The sequence below is a fragment of the Solanum verrucosum genome, unplaced genomic scaffold, assembly GCF_900185275.1.
Source record: "Solanum verrucosum unplaced genomic scaffold, falcon-dt-bn FXZP01000181.1, whole genome shotgun sequence".
NCBI lineage: Eukaryota > Viridiplantae > Streptophyta > Magnoliopsida > Solanales > Solanaceae > Solanum > Solanum verrucosum.
In genome coordinates, this window is record NW_026020407.1 from 2,020,583 (window position 1) to 2,036,687 (window position 16,105).

Here is a 16,105-nt window from a genome sequence, read left to right on the forward strand (position 1 = left end):
TATCAAACTAAAAGGTGTCACATAAAATAAAATAGAAGGGGTATATATTTAAAAATTCATAATAATATATATCACAAATATGCATTTTTTTTTTTAAAAAAAAAAACATGAATATATGTGATTTATCAATTCGACAAACGATTAGATAGGGCATATCAGTGCTTCTCTCTCTTTCTCTTTCCATTAAATTTGGTAGTCCACAGACAGAGTAGGAAAAGTGTGTTAACCTAGAGTGGAATAATAGTGTTTCTTCTTAGAGGCAAGAAAGAGAAAAGAGAGAAAATGGGAAGAGGAAGAGTAGAACTAAAGAGAATAGAGAACAAAATAAACAGGCAAGTAACTTTTGCTAAGAGAAGAAATGGTCTTCTTAAGAAAGCTTATGAGTTATCTATACTTTGTGATGCTGAAGTTGCTCTCATCATCTTCTCTAGCCGCGGAAAACTCTATGAGTTCTCTAGTGCTTCCAGGTCTTTATTCTCAACCCTATATATATGTTTTTTGTCTAACTTTTTTTGTGCGTGTTATCTTTATAACGACTTCATTAATTAACTCAAACCATATATCTCTCACCTCAATTATATATATGTTCGAGATCTGAATGTGTACGGACTCCATTTAGGTCTTCTACTTATATATACATACTAAATATAGATATATTTGTTAGATAAATCATCTACCTTTATTCTCAAGATCTACTAATCTTTTCTGTATATGTATAAGAAGATCCATCCATTAGGTTGTGAAATTCTCTAAGTGGGGCCGAGTCTAGCCATCTGGTGGAAGGGTAGAATATACGCAAACCTTACATGTTGTTTTTGAAAGATCCTCGATCTTTGTTTTTTCTTGAGGTATGTAAGTGGATTCATCTTTTTATCTAAAAAGAAAAAAAAAGTGTCTATTTATTCATCTAATGGATTTTCCATGGTACCAATTATTCACTACACTGTTGAGATTTGATTAGCAGATGTGTCAACTTTTGTTTGATTCCCTAGAAGGGAGAAAAGGCTGCTTATGCAGGCAGGGTGTTAAAGATGATATTAATATCTGCAGTAATCAATAACAGAATATATTAACTTAATAAACTTGAAGGTAGTTAATTATCCAGCAGATAATCTTCTGTCTCACCGTACACTATATTTATTTGTAAGAATCAAGAAATGACAAATACAATTATTATTTTATCAAATATTACCAAACAAAACTTACTTTCTATAACACATTTTATAAAGTAATAAATAAAAAACTGCATATATATACCTAAGAAATGTAACCTCACTCCCATAACAACAATTTATCAAAAATAAACCTTCTTTTTTGAATTTGGTAAATTAGTTTTCTATCCTTTTTAAGTATATATCTTTCTTTCTTATTTTCTTTTTATATTGGTAAAATTTTAATATTAGACATTATTTTAACATACTACAAATTTTTTGTGGTGCTTAATTATTTGATACATGTAATAAACCATATATTAGCGGTATAAATCAATGACAATGCATGTAGATAAAACTTATGTATGACATATTTTGTTTATATTATATATATATATATAAATTCACTTTTTGGGGGCAAACAATTCACTATTTGATATAGTATATATACATATGCCAGTATAAGATAATTGCAAGAAATAAAATAAAAACTAATCGAGTAAGTTGGAAAAAAATATTTATAAAGTATATATATAATTTCTTGATCATGATACGACTACCCAAATCTTATATTCAAACTAAAATGCAAGATCAATGGTGTTTTAAATAGGGTTTTACACAAAAATCAAGATTTAACAGTGATTTACGATGAGATAATGTAGCTTTTGTAAACAAGAAAACTACAAAAAATAAAAACAAAATGCAAAGACATTTTAAAGGATATAATAATGAAGATCAAAGGTAGAGAAGGGAAGATGCAGCAATATATATAATGAAGGTAACATGATAAAATAGTCTGAAACGAAACATTGTTTATATGATACTTTTTTTAGTTAATTTCAAAAATAATGATACATTTTCATATTTGATAAATATTTAATGATACTTTCAACATTTTATCTATATTGGGTCCCTCTTATTTAACCAAAACCCCACAAAGATGTGCTCTTCGATCATTCAAAATTTATTTAGTTTAAGGATAGTATTAAAACATGCAAAGTTTTCTCATATATTTCTTAAATTTTGTATCCGGTCATAATACGTCATATAAATTTGAATGAAGAGAGTAATACTTTAAAGCTTTATTTGATGACACGGTTGGAATCACAAAAAGCTAAAAGGCATAAGTTGGGTGTCATGTCCCCGGTCTACACATACTCAACAATAAAAGAACTTTTAAAAGTGAAGTTTCAACTCAATGTCTCAAAATAGATACTCAGAGCATTTTAAATAAAACATTCACTGGCCAAAAGAGGCAACTCAAGTCTTTAAACATTAAACACTGGAAATGAAAAAGACTCTTGAACTACTACTGTCTATTTATGAAGCCTCTAATACTGTGAGGGATGTTAGGACAAGACCACTGATCATCCTAACAAAATTGAAATAATAGAAATAAATAAGGGATTCTCCAGAAGCAAGGAGGCTCACCAAACAACTCTGGACTGCAAGTGGTATCAACGAAGCGCATGTTGATGACCTTGATTACTTGTATCTGTATCATGAAAGATGCAGGCCAAATGACGTCAGTACTACATGGAATGTATGAGCATAAAAGGGGAAATCTAAAACATGACATAAGCTTGAATTGGAACTGAAGAAACATATTCACCTCATCTCAACTCGAAGTACTCAAACTCAGAAATACTCAACTCAGTTCAATATAAAAGCAACAATAAAGATGCATTATAAAAAAAAAACTTTTAAAACTGTAGATTACAACTCAAACTATTTAAAAAAAATACAATAATAACTCAGTTTGTATGTAAAGATATAAAATAACTCAATTAGAGAGATTTTCTAACTGACAACCATCACTATGAGCTATGTGATGATACAACATCTCGTCCACGCTGCTAGAACTGTCCTATACCTTGCCGGGGTATAGAACTCCTCAACTAAGTGGATCCACTAAGCTATGCTTAAAAAACAATAAAGAATCATTTAAAAAGTATGACCCTTTCTACCCACGTTGGCTACATGGTTTATGAGGACTTTGAGTTATTTGAACTTGTCCCAATATCGGTGCTCAATACTACTCCCAAAATATAACTCAGCTCATATATTTAAAAATATTTCCTCATCCTCAAACTTTGAGATTATTACTCAAAAGGTTTCTCTTAAAAGAGAGTACTCAAAACTCCTCATGAACTCATTTGGAAATCAATGTTTCCTCTCATTTTAAATGTAAAAATATTTACTCTTGGGAATACTTAGTTTCCATATATCATTTTGAAAAAAATGAAATCAACTCTACTCATCCTAATACTCAAGTACTCAAGTCTTAAAACAAGATTTAAAAGATTATAAAAGACTTCTCAAAATGACTCGAAAGAACTCTCAAGACTTTATTCCTAACTCTATCTTGAATTTGAATTATGAATTCAAGGGTTATGATTCATGTTACGAAGGATCTCTCGATGTTTAGATGTATTTTAGAGTAGTTAGAATCGGTAAGAGAGAAGGGATACATTTTAGAAGGACTTAGATAGAGCAAACGACTGAAAAAAGGGTGAGAGCAGGCGACCCTAGCGCACTGCTGGCGCGGGGCGCCAACCCCTAAACTTCAGAGACTCAAATATGGCGCATTGCTGGCGCGCCATGCCAAACCTTCTGGTGCATCTGGGGCGCGCCGCGCCAGCCCTTCCCAGGTCAATCCGATGATTTTTCCTCTCATTTTCTGATCCTAATTCGTCTGGAATCGATTGATTTCCTCAAATTTTCCTTATATTCAATTACCCAATACAAGTACACGAGAATCTACTAAAAAACAACCCTCAAACTCATAACATTTATCTCAAGAACTCATCAAACTCATCATAAGCAATTTAAGAATGAAACTTCAAGAAAACTCATCAAGAACTCAAATCATTCAACTTCAAGAATGAAATTACGAATAAAATCACATGATTGGTGCGTGGGTGAACGGACCCAACACTATGAGAACTCACATACCTCGATTTGGCGAAGCAAATCCTCGATTCACAAGAAATCTTGATCGTTCTTCCTTTTCTCTTCTTGAACTTCTCTCTAAAACCCTAAGCGTATTTAGGATTGTGAAAACTGACCCAAATCAGTTTAGACCCCTAAAATATTACTAAAAACGTTAAAGGCTGATGGGGTAAGGAAAAAACCAAAATACCCCTCATTAATTCGGATAACTTTCCTTAACTGGACAGACTAACTTCAAATGGTCATATCTCCCTCATCTGAACTCGAAACTTAGCAAGCTCGATGGTGTTGAAAAGAGGATTCAAAGACCTTTCATTTGATATCTTATGGGCCACCTAACTCATCGTGTAATGAAAGTTATAGTTGTTTGAAGTTGACCCAAAACTCACAACTTAAGCTTAACTTGAGCAAATCTCAAATTGGCTCTTTCCAATTTAGTTCTTTCTAAATTGAACTCTTTGCTAAGGCAGGATGTTACATTGGGGTTGCTCAATGCATAGTTTTTGGCTTGTTTTAAGCGTTTTAAAACTTATTTTAAGCACTTTCTCAAAATTGCTAAACACGGAAAAAAGATAAATAATGTTTAAAAATTGATATGATCAGCTTAAAAGTCAACTCATATACCTTTGAAGTCAAAATCCCCAATTCGAGCTTTCAAATCACTTTCATTTTGTGGATGAAATTATACTGAAGTTGAATATATCACCATAGGGGGTTAGTAAATTAATACCTTTGATTATTTGGTAGAAATATGTATCTTAGATGATCCTAATGAGCTCCACTTTTAAAATGGGAAAAACCTCATATGAAGTTCATCACTATTCATTATATATCACATTTATTCATTTTACGTGATCGCAATTAGGACCTCGCGATTGTGGGGTCTGATAGTTGACTAGTTGTCTCTGATATTGCAATTTCGACGCATGAGACACCAACAAAAAGTTTACAAATGTTCAAATATTGTGCCTAATTACCCTTAGTGTTGAGTTTTCAACAAGGCCTAAATAGGTATACAAAACTATGTCAATCTTCAAAACGCAAATCTAATTATATTTTAACAAGATTAGTGGTATACATCTTCCATGTTAACTCTTATTCATTCTTGAACAAACTAAGAATGTGCACCTAAGGTCTCAAACAACACTGGGTACTTTGGTTGTATGTCTTCCTTTGTCTCTTAAGTCTCTCGTCTTCTCCTGTCGATGCTTCCTCTAAATACATTAATCAACATTAATCAAAGGAAAAACTTTCGGCCTCAACTTGCAAACTTGTCTATCTAAAATTGTTAACGAAGTTTCTTCAGAAGACAGACTCTCATTTCTTGAATGTTATAATCTGATATGCCATGACTATCATCTTGAACATACTTCTTAACCATCAAAAGATCCTAAACTAGATGCATGTCATGTTAGGAGACAAATTAAACTTGTATATAACTACACCAACATGCTTTAGGATCTCATAAGATCCAATATACCTTAGGCTCAACTTTTTTTCTCAAACCTTTTTACACCTCTCATTGGTGATACTTTTAGAAGTACATACTTACCCTTCATAAACACATGGCATGTCTTTGCATATTAGTATAAGATTTCTGCCTAGCTAATTTATGATATCCAAAGTTGGCCCCGAATAATCTAGACCTTACTCCAAGGTCTGTTGTACTTACTCTGGGTCTAATAACTTAACATTGTCTGGTTCAAATCAAGGAAATAAAGAATGACATTGATGACCATATAATGTCTCAAATAGTGTCATCTCAATACTACGTTGATAACTTTTATCGTAAGCAAACAAAAGCTAAAGGAAAATAATCGTCCTAATGACCTCCAAAGTATCGTCTAGAAATTAAATACTCTGTTAGATCGTCCATTAGTTTGTGAGTGAAATATTGTGCTAAGCTCGACTTGTGGACCCTACTTCTTATGGGAAAATTGCTGAAATTGGGAATCCCTATCTTAGATGATAAAACAAGTTATCCTTGCAAGTATATATACGTGCCAAATACTCCACAAAATAAGTAGTCATGACTAGTATGAAATGCACAAACATGGTAATGTTTTCAACAACCATCAAAATTGAGTCATGCTTCTTCAACTGTGGCAAGTCTACCATGAAGTCCATTGTGATACGATGCCACTTCCACTCTAGAATAACCAAAGTTTGTGCTTTAGTGCTCACACTTGACCTGCTCATAGTTAAAGCAACTAAATACATGCTCTACTCTGAGATTCTTTATCCCTTCTCACTAATACTGTCACGCCCTGAGCCTACACTCTGGACGTAACTGACACTCGAAAATCTTTGCTGGTTCCCAAGCGAATCCTTGGCCTGGCTCATTACTCAGCGGAAGACTTACTCAAGCAAAATGAAAACTCATGATGCAAAAATAACTTTAAAAAAAACATAATTTAAACTCAACTCCAATAATCGTCTGAAAATAATTTAACAAGTATTAGTTAAATGTCTCATGAACTCAAAATATTACAACAACAAAGGGAATAATGATAGACTCCTCGGCTTCAAAACTATCTATGAAGCCTCTACTATTACAGAAGGATTATCGGGACAAGACACATGGCATCCTAACAAACTGAACGAAAAAGGGGAACCCTCCGAAAGAAAGGAGGCTCACCAAAGCTAACTGGAACTGCAAGTGGTATCAACAGAGTGTCTGTTGATGAACCTGAATACCTGTATCTGCATCATAAAAAGATGCAGGCCAAATTGCGTTAGTACATTGAATGTACAAGCATGTAAGGAAAATTCTAAAACCTAAACATAAGCTTGATCAACTAATAGAAAAGAAACATACTTACCTCTTCTCAAACTCACTCAACTCAACTCAAACTCTACTCAAGGATAGGATACTCAACTCAAAAATAAGATACTCAACTCAAAGATAAGATACTCAACTCGAAGATACTCGACTCAAGGTACTCAACTCAAAGATACTCAAGGATAAAACAACAATAAAGGATGTCATATATGGAAAGCTTCTAAAACAATAGATAATAACTCAATTACATGTAGAATTACAATAACTTAATTGTATGTAAAAGTACAATACTAACTCTTATGTGGGAGATTTTCTAATCGACAACCATCACTATGAGCAATGTGATGATACAACGTCTCGCCCACGCTGCCCGAGTTGTCTTATACCTTGCCGGAGTATAGGACATCCTCAACTAAGTGGATCTACTAAGCTATGCTTAAAAAGCAATAAAGAATCATCTAAAAAGTATGACCCTTTACCCATGTTGGCATACATGGTTTATAGGGGTTGTGAGTTGTCTGATCTCTCCCTCATATCAGTGCTCAATACTACTCCCAATAATATATACTCATATGTTTAAAAACATAACTCTTCATCGATTTGAGATAATTACTCAAAAGATTCTCTTAAAAAAAATAGTGGTCAAAACTCGTCATGAACTCATTTGGAAATCAATGTTTCCCCTCGTTTTAAATATAAAAACATTTACTATGGGAATATTTAGTTCCCATATATTCATGTTAAAAAAAATAAAACTCAACTCTCCTCATCCTCATACTCAAGTGCTCAAGTCTTAAAATAAATTATAACTACTTGTAAAAGACTTCTCAAAATAGTGTTCATGCCGAATTATGGACGTGAACGACTCAATTCAAGGTTTTCAATAACCATATATAGAACTCAATACTTGGAACTCAACAACTCCAGAACTCAAGGACTCAATGATACTACTCATCTCAAGAATGCTTGACTCATAGGGTTCTTGCAGAATTATGGGCATGAACAACTCAACTCAATGACCTTCATGTATAACATATGGTAGTCCCATAATTAGGAATATAATCTCAAAAGGATAAGGAACTCAATAATCAAGAACTTAGAACTTGAAGATATTACTCCTCTCAAAGATACTCAATTTATGGAGTTTATGCGAAATTATGGGCATGAACGACTCGACTCAAGGATCTCAATAATAATGACTCATGAAAACACTCTTCTCATTCTCATACTCACTTACTCGAGTCTTGAAATAAATTATAAGTAATTGTAGAAGACTCCTCGAACAGACTCAGAATAACTCCCTCGAACTTTACTCTTAACTCTACCTTGAATTATGAATTATGACTTCAAGGATCATGATTAGGGTATATAGGATTTCTCAATGATTAGATGAAGTTTAGATAGTTGATGATAAGAAATGGGCGAAGACATAAACTGGGGAGCATGTGTGCGATGCGGATGAGGATTATTATTTTTGGTCGCGAAAATAAATTTTGGGACAGCGGAGTTCGTATCCTCTCGGCGACATGGAGAGAGGTGCTCGAATGGGTATTGAAATATTGGAACGTCTCCGCGACGCGGACCTGACGCATAATTTTGCCCGATCTTTTCTTCCTCTCCCAAACTCGATTCTACTCATACTCACTGCAATTCTAAGGTCAAAATTCATGAATTCTTATAACCCAGAACAGTTTCAGCGAAATCCACACAAGGAACTATCAATTAACTCAACTCATTTGCAAACTCTCGCCTCAAGAACTTAAAACAACACTCCATTACCACTTAAATTCAAAAACTTTTCAAGAACTCAACAATTCAACATCAAGAATGAATTAATAGGTAAAAGATTACATGATTGGCGTGAGGGCAAACAAACTCAATACTATGGAAGCTTAAATACCTGGAAGAACAATGTTCTTGAAGAAACTTGAAGGAGAATCTTGGAAGATGAACCCTAGCCTTAGTGTTTCTTGAAGTTTCTTGAGCATAGAAATTTTGGAGTGAATAAGAGGGTTTGATTATGAAAACTGATTTTTCTACACGTTTAGGGTAACTTAGATGACTTCCTAAGGGTTTTTAGGACTAAAATACCCTTAAAAAAATAAATAAAATGAGCTAAAAGTCGGAATAATTTTCCAGCGGGCAGTGAGGTTTGTATTGGCTCCGTAACGTGGACCCATCGCGGACCTGCTGCCAGGCTCGCGCGTATTTATTTAATCAGTTATAACTTTTTACTCAGAGCTTTGATTGAGGAAAAATTTGTGGCGTTGGAAAGAGGACTCGAAGACCTTCGATTTGATAGGTTAGGCCACCCAATTTTTTATGTGCTAAAAGATATGGTTGATTGAAGTTGACCCTAAACTTAAGAAAATTGATGCGTGACTTGAACGAATTTCTCTCCAGTTCTTTTTGAAACTTGAGGTACTACATCTAGTGACCTTAACACCTAAGAAATATTAAAAAATTTTCGATAAAATCTTATTCACAAATGAAGAATGGTTAGAGTCTTAGCTCAAACATTTTGGAGTGTTACAAATACAATTGATGAATGTCTTGATACATCGTTGTAGTGCTAGGACAAATAGAATATCTCGAATTGTGTACCTCATCAAGTAACAAACGCCTCCACTCATCCATATGGGTACACACAAATGATCACCCTTGTAAATTAAAGTACCCCATTATTATCAATCATGAAGCTAAACTCTTTGTTATAATTCTTTACCAACTCGATCATCTTTGTTGTCGCAAAATCAAATTCTCTAATTAGAGATGTACTTTAAACTCTTGTGATTAGTATAGACGTCACATAGTCCACTATACAAGTCATAATGCCAAATCTTCAGATTCTAAATCATGTGTGAGATAAATATTCTGGTGATTCTTTAGTTGCCTCGAAGTATAGGCAATCATTTTTTTGTTATGTATCAAAATACACTCAAGGCCTTTGCGTAAAATATCATAGTACAGTAAAATTTCACTAAATTAATACTCAATTAATTAATAACCTCTCTAAGATAATATTTTTCTCCGATCTCGATTTGGGTCAATGGAAAATATTACTCATTTCGATGTGTATCTAGTCCTAAAAGTTGTCTTGGAGATATCCTCTCTCTTGATCTTCAACTGATAATACTCATCTCTCAAATCAATCTTAGAAAGCACATCGTATCCTACAATTGCTCAAACAAATCTTTAATAATTGTTCTAAATGGTAAATTTGTTCTAATATGTAAAATAATACACATGCGCATAAAGTCAATGTGTTCAGAATTATGCCTTTCCATCTAAAAAGTGAAATATTTGACATTTTACAAGTTTTAAATGCAGCTTTTTTGCTTTAAAGATATGGTTAATTAGTCTGAACGAAAACATTTATTTGCTTATTGTTCGACTGTTGGTAAGTACAAAATATTATTTTCAAAAATATATGTAGATAGTCTATTTAAACACTATGGGGTAGGGGTGGGGCAGGAGTGTCACGGTGGGAGCTATAGGGGTGAGGCTGGTAAAAACTATCAGTGTGGTATGTCAGTTATAGAACTTATTATTTTTTCTACCTCAATTTTCCTCATATTTAAAGAAGTTATTTTCCTAAAAAAAAGTAAAAAATGTTTTCCTCCCTGCCAAACACACATATAAATTATAGGCATAATACATAAACATGATCCTTAACTTGGCTTCAACGGATAACTATGCCCTTCAACTTTGAGTGTGCACAAGTAGACATTTAACTTGTATAAAATTGGACAAGTAGACACACGTGTCTTACATGACATAATACACGTAGGATGCCACGTAGGACACATAATTGTGATGTAGGGTGCCACGTAGAATGAATGTGTCTATTTGTTCAATTTTATACAAGTCTAAGTGCCTATTTGTGCACACCCAAAATTAAAGGTCATAGTTGTCAGCTAATGCTAAGTTAAAGGTCATGTTTATGTATTATGCCTAAATTATAATAGTGTTTTCCTTTTTGGTTCAGGTGATGATCCTTTTTCTATTTTACAACATATAGGAAATGAAATAATTTGAGCATTGAACGTATCTAACCTCATTTTTTAATTATTGTGATATGTAGAGTAGTGCAAAACCACAGAGATATCTCTTGATGCATTTCTATTATTGATATGAGATTATATATAATTCAACAGCAGCATGCATGTTGGGAAAATGACTAATAACTTATCTTTTATATAAAATTGTTGAAGCATGATGACAACACTTGAGAAGTATCAACAATGCAGTTATGCATCTTTGGACCCGATGCTACCCGTTAGTGATACTCAGGTATTGTTTTTCTACTTTATCTTGTATATTTTAGCTATGATTATTTGATAAGCTATATATCTATAAAACTGTTATTATGATCTTACATGCTGACACAGTATGATTATAAGATAAATTTCATATATGCTCATATAATTATGCATTTTAATAGAAAAATCATAAAAGTTTACCCTACTTAGGTGGAACTGATTTAGTATTGTATTTACTACGTTTCTTTCAAGATATATATACTGTAGTTAAAAAAAAAACAATTAAGTTGTTGTAAGTGATTATTTTAAACATTAAGTTGGTTCCACTTTATAGTGATTTTGATTATGTTTGGTGAATACTATTCTAATATTGCATAGAATTAGTTAAGAGATAGTATTTGAATTTTTTTTTTTCCTAAAGACTAACAAAATACATGGAAAATACGTAAAGATAATTATGCTGGGAAGGTAATTCAAGTACAACATGGTTCCATACGTGACATATTTACACATATAGTGGAACCAAAAGAGCAATTTTCCCTAACATCATTTCCTAAATGTCACGTGCCTGATTCTTTTTTATGGACATGAAAATTCTTTTTTGATATGGGTGGCAGTGAAATTCTATTTTTCTACCTGCTTTGATATTATGTTGAATCGTGTGATTATCTCATTTAAATTTAAGCTATTAAAGAGAGTATATTTTTATTAATTAATTGTATTTCTCAACGCTTTTTTCTTTCAACAGATGAACTACAATGAGTATGTGAGGCTAAAAGCAAGAGTTGAGCTCCTTCAACGTTCTCAAAGGTAAGATATTAGTTAGAGTTGTCAATATGGGCTAGGCCCGTTGGGCCGGCTTGGCCTAACCCGTTATTTGATAGGGTTGTGCTATGATTTTTGGAGCCCATTAAAGAAAAGGGCTTTTTAGCCGGCCTGAATAAGTCTGTCGATTTGTGGGGCTTGAGAAATATGGATAGGGTCGGCCCATGAGTCAAATAAAAATTAATTAAAAAATAAAAATAAAATAGAGTATTAAAAATAACAAGAGTCTACACTCAAAATCTGTTTAAAGTTTGAAATATTACAATTAAAATACAAATTATGTTTATAAAATATGTACTACATAAAATAAAATTTCTAGGTGAATTACTACATAGGCCATAGCCTATGGAATATTATCACAGTTTTTGTGTTTTATTATGATTATTGGAAAACAATTAGGTTAATATTTCTATTTAGCTATTTATGTTTTTACTTGAAATCAAACTTAATAAAATTATATAGATAATTTTATTTGTGTATTTGATTAACAAGTAGTAACACTAGTCGATATTTATGATACTATTTTAAAATTATAATTTAATTAAATTTTTTTATAAAAAACAAACTTTTAAGAAAAGAGGGCTAGCCCGGCAAAGCCTGTAGCCACACAACCATTTTCTGGCCCACATAAAAAATGGGCTAGCCCGACTTGGCCCGTCAAATTGCAAAGCCTGTATGGATTAGCCCGAATAGGGTGGGCCAACCCATATTGTCAGCTCTAATATTAGTGATGTAATTAAATCACCCTGAAAGTCTATTTGTGAAAAATAATTTTAGTTAGCTTTACATAGGTTTTTGATTTGTGAATATTATTATGGCTTTAATAGAAATATTCTTGGAGAGGATTTGGGCACACTAAACTCGAAAGAACTTGAGCAACTTGAGCATCAATTGGATGCGTCTTTGAAGAAAATTAGATCAAAGAAGGTATATCCAAATACTTCAACTTAAATATTGTAAGGATTTAATGGCATGTGTCACGCTTATCTATTCTTTAGTCACAACCTGTCCTTAACAATGTGCCATGCGCCATCGATAGTCATCTTTGTCTTTTTGTGTGTCTGAGTGGGACCTTTCCTCGTAAATTTTCTTCTTTGAGGCATGATTAGGGGGTGAGATTTTCCTCTTCAATGGTACGGTACCAGAACGATATTTTTCGTACACAGATTTGAGAGCATTTAGCTAGCCTATATCTCCATTTCCGCTTTTCTTGCTCCACCAATAAACTTCTGTAGCAATAATAGGTCATGTTTTAGCATCTTTGGAAGTGGTGATATGATAAACACAAGCATACACACACATTAGTTTGACTTGATACAAAGTTTAAGAAAGAGAAAGACTAATACCTGGTGAGAGGGTCTTTTGGCTTCCTCTAGCTAGGTCATGTGAAGCTTAGCTTGCTTTAGCAGTCATGTGATTTTAAAATTCGTGATCTAAAATACGTAATAGAAGTTTGCATGGCTAAAAATAATTTCATTAAGAAAAAATATAAAAATATATCATTCTTTTTGGGACTGACTACAAAGAAAAGATGGAGGAGTATGATTTTGGTGTAAAGTTCAGTTTCCAACAATCAGTTATAATGTGTAAGTGCACACTTTGTCAGACTCAATCTATGCTGGATCAGCTGGCAGACCTTCAAGAAAAGGTACACTACCTTAACATCACAAAATTCATTTATATATCCCATCAAAAGCATATCATAAAATTCTAATATATAAATATATTAGGAGCAAATGCTGGAAGAAGCAAATAAACAACTTAGACACAAGGTACGTATATATGTGTTAATTAATTAAGTTGTTTCTGTATTTTTAATAAATAATTGTTTGTGATCAGCTGGAAGAAAAAGCAGCTAGAATTCCACTTGGATTGTCATGGGGAAATAATGGAGGACAAACAATGGAATACAATCAACTCCCTCCACAAACTGCACAACCTTTCTTTCAACCTCTCGGTTTGAATTCTTCACCTCCTCAATTCGGGTACGTAAAACTCCTTCTGTCCCATTCCTATTTTATATGACTTAATTTGACTTGACACGGAATTTAAGAAAAAAAGAAAGAAAGAAAGACTTGTCTAATATATATGTGTGTGTGTGTGGCTGTACTAAATGAGTATGTTAAAGTTAAATTATTACATAATATAGAAATGCGTCGTTCTTTTTGAAACTGACTAAAAAGCTAGAAAGTAAGTCATATCAACTGGGACAGAGAAAATAATTGTTTCATATGGAAAGCTTAGGAAGCTTCTCACTATGTCAGTGAGAATCCGTTTCTTTAATGAACTGTGGTTTGGTGAAAATCATGCTTTATAGTACAAATTTTCCACTGATTAGCAGTGAGAAAAATACTTGTTTTTAGTAGTATGAGGAGAGGATAGTCCGCATAGATAATCCTTAACTTTGTGGATAAATAAACTGTTTTCGATAGATTAATATCGTCTCAAAATAAAAAAAATCCGAAGCGTGATTGCAAGAAAAGAATAATATGTATGCTGGAAATATCTATAATGCACTCATATTTATTGCTGTCCATGCAGATACAATCCAAATATGGGTGCAAATCATGATGTTAATGCAGCAACAACTGCTCATAATATTAATGGATTCATTCCAGGGTGGATGCTGTAATGGATTAACATAGTAATTTGTTATCCCTTTTTCTTCTTGCATTGTATGAACTAATATAATATAATTAATCTTGTTTTTGGGGTGACCACTAATCTGTATTTAGCAACTCATAATTATTGTTGAAGTAGTGAGGAGAATAATTCACTCAACTTGTTATAAAAATAACAACTGCCGGCCCCATCTCAACTATGCAAAAACATCTAAATGCTGTGTAATTTTTGCATGACATCTTGGAATTGATATATATATATATATATATATATATATATAGGCAATATTTTTGTTTATGATTTAGTCCAAGTTTCATTACATGCAGGGTTAAGATTAGTGATGCTTGTTTTGTGATGTTAACAAATATTATTCAGTGTATAGAATTGTAGCATATCCTTTGAGAATTAATCTATTGTGATTCTCTATATGGACGTGTATACAGAGTTAACCTTGTTGAATATAATAAATGGTTACTTTTGATGTTTCACAAATAACTATACAACAATCATATCGGTTATGCGACTAACATAATTGCAAAAGTGTTGTGCAAATACTGAAAGAATGTATATGAGAACAATTAATTAAATAATCATAGTAGAAAAAAGATAAAATAATAAAAAATAGAGTTCACTGAATTCACAGTGTCATGTTATTAAGGAAATTATTTCCCTCAAGCATTCCAAGTTATGGAATATATCCGCACACGATAGAACAATTTATTTCACCAAAATAGCGCTAATCCAAATTTTGAAAAACTTCTAAAAACATTTATAATTCATATCATTACTTTTTAAAACATAAATATCTCATATAACGATTATTCTCATAAACATAAAATTTATCATTACTTCAAATGAATTCCTACTTTACCATTTACATTCACCAAATTCATTATTTTTTTAATCAAATTTATTAACCAACAAAATTTATTACTACACATTCAAATGAACTAATTACCCACTCCAATTAACCTCTTCCGAGCATCAACCGGAGATCGAAAGTAGGAATTAAGTTTGCAACCTTAACCCTTAAGTTAACCCCATGGTAATTAAACCAAATTCATGTATGAATAACAACAAAACATAGCATAATACAATACACACTATACTAAATCAACATCCGGCCTCATTGAGCACCCCTAGATCTTGGAATTTTAGTTACCCATCACAAAAAGTAAAGAGATTATACCTTCTATGAAAGTAGCCATGGGTTACTTGAAATCAATCAATTACAAGTAAACGCACTTTGGATTCAACTTCAATTTATCAAGTTCAAACTTCAAGTTGTAAAACCCCAAAAACTAGAAAAGTGTTCTTCAAAGGTAAAGTGTTCTAAAATCTCTCAACTGTTCTCTCCAAAGAGAACTTTCGAAACTCAAAACGTAACTTAAATAATATGTATCCTTTGAGCTATTTATACTTTCCCAAAATTCATTTTGCGACTGAATCAGTGACATTAGTTGGGGTCTCCAAAGCTGTTTGGGGAATCACCCTTCTCCCCTCAGCTCACC

The 16,105-nt window shown here is 32.6% G+C and overlaps 1 protein-coding gene across 1 annotated transcript; it reads left to right on the plus strand.

Moving 5' to 3' along the window:
* Positions 1–275: 275 nt before the first annotated feature.
* On the plus strand, positions 276–14,862 carry LOC125840532 (MADS-box protein J2). The gene is made up of 8 exons (XM_049519507.1): positions 276–467; positions 11,100–11,178; positions 11,896–11,957; positions 12,800–12,899; positions 13,579–13,620; positions 13,703–13,744; positions 13,812–13,957; positions 14,514–14,862. The coding sequence occupies exons 1-8, from the start codon at positions 283–285 to the stop codon at positions 14,602–14,604; spliced, it is 747 nt and encodes a 248-aa protein (XP_049375464.1). The 5' UTR covers positions 276–282; the 3' UTR covers positions 14,605–14,862.
* Positions 14,863–16,105: the final 1,243 nt, after the last annotated feature.

Excerpts from the sequence above, each read along its gene's own strand:
- LOC125840532 (XM_049519507.1), top strand. The coding sequence starts at position 283 with ATGGGAAGAGGAAGAGTAGAACTAAAGAGAATAGAGAACAAAATAAAC. Across the intron at positions 12,900-13,578 it reads AGAAAATTAGATCAAAGAAG|ACTCAATCTATGCTGGATCA; the intron begins GTATATCCAAAT and ends ACACTTTGTCAG. Across the intron at positions 13,745-13,811 it reads ATAAACAACTTAGACACAAG|CTGGAAGAAAAAGCAGCTAG; the intron begins GTACGTATATAT and ends GTTTGTGATCAG.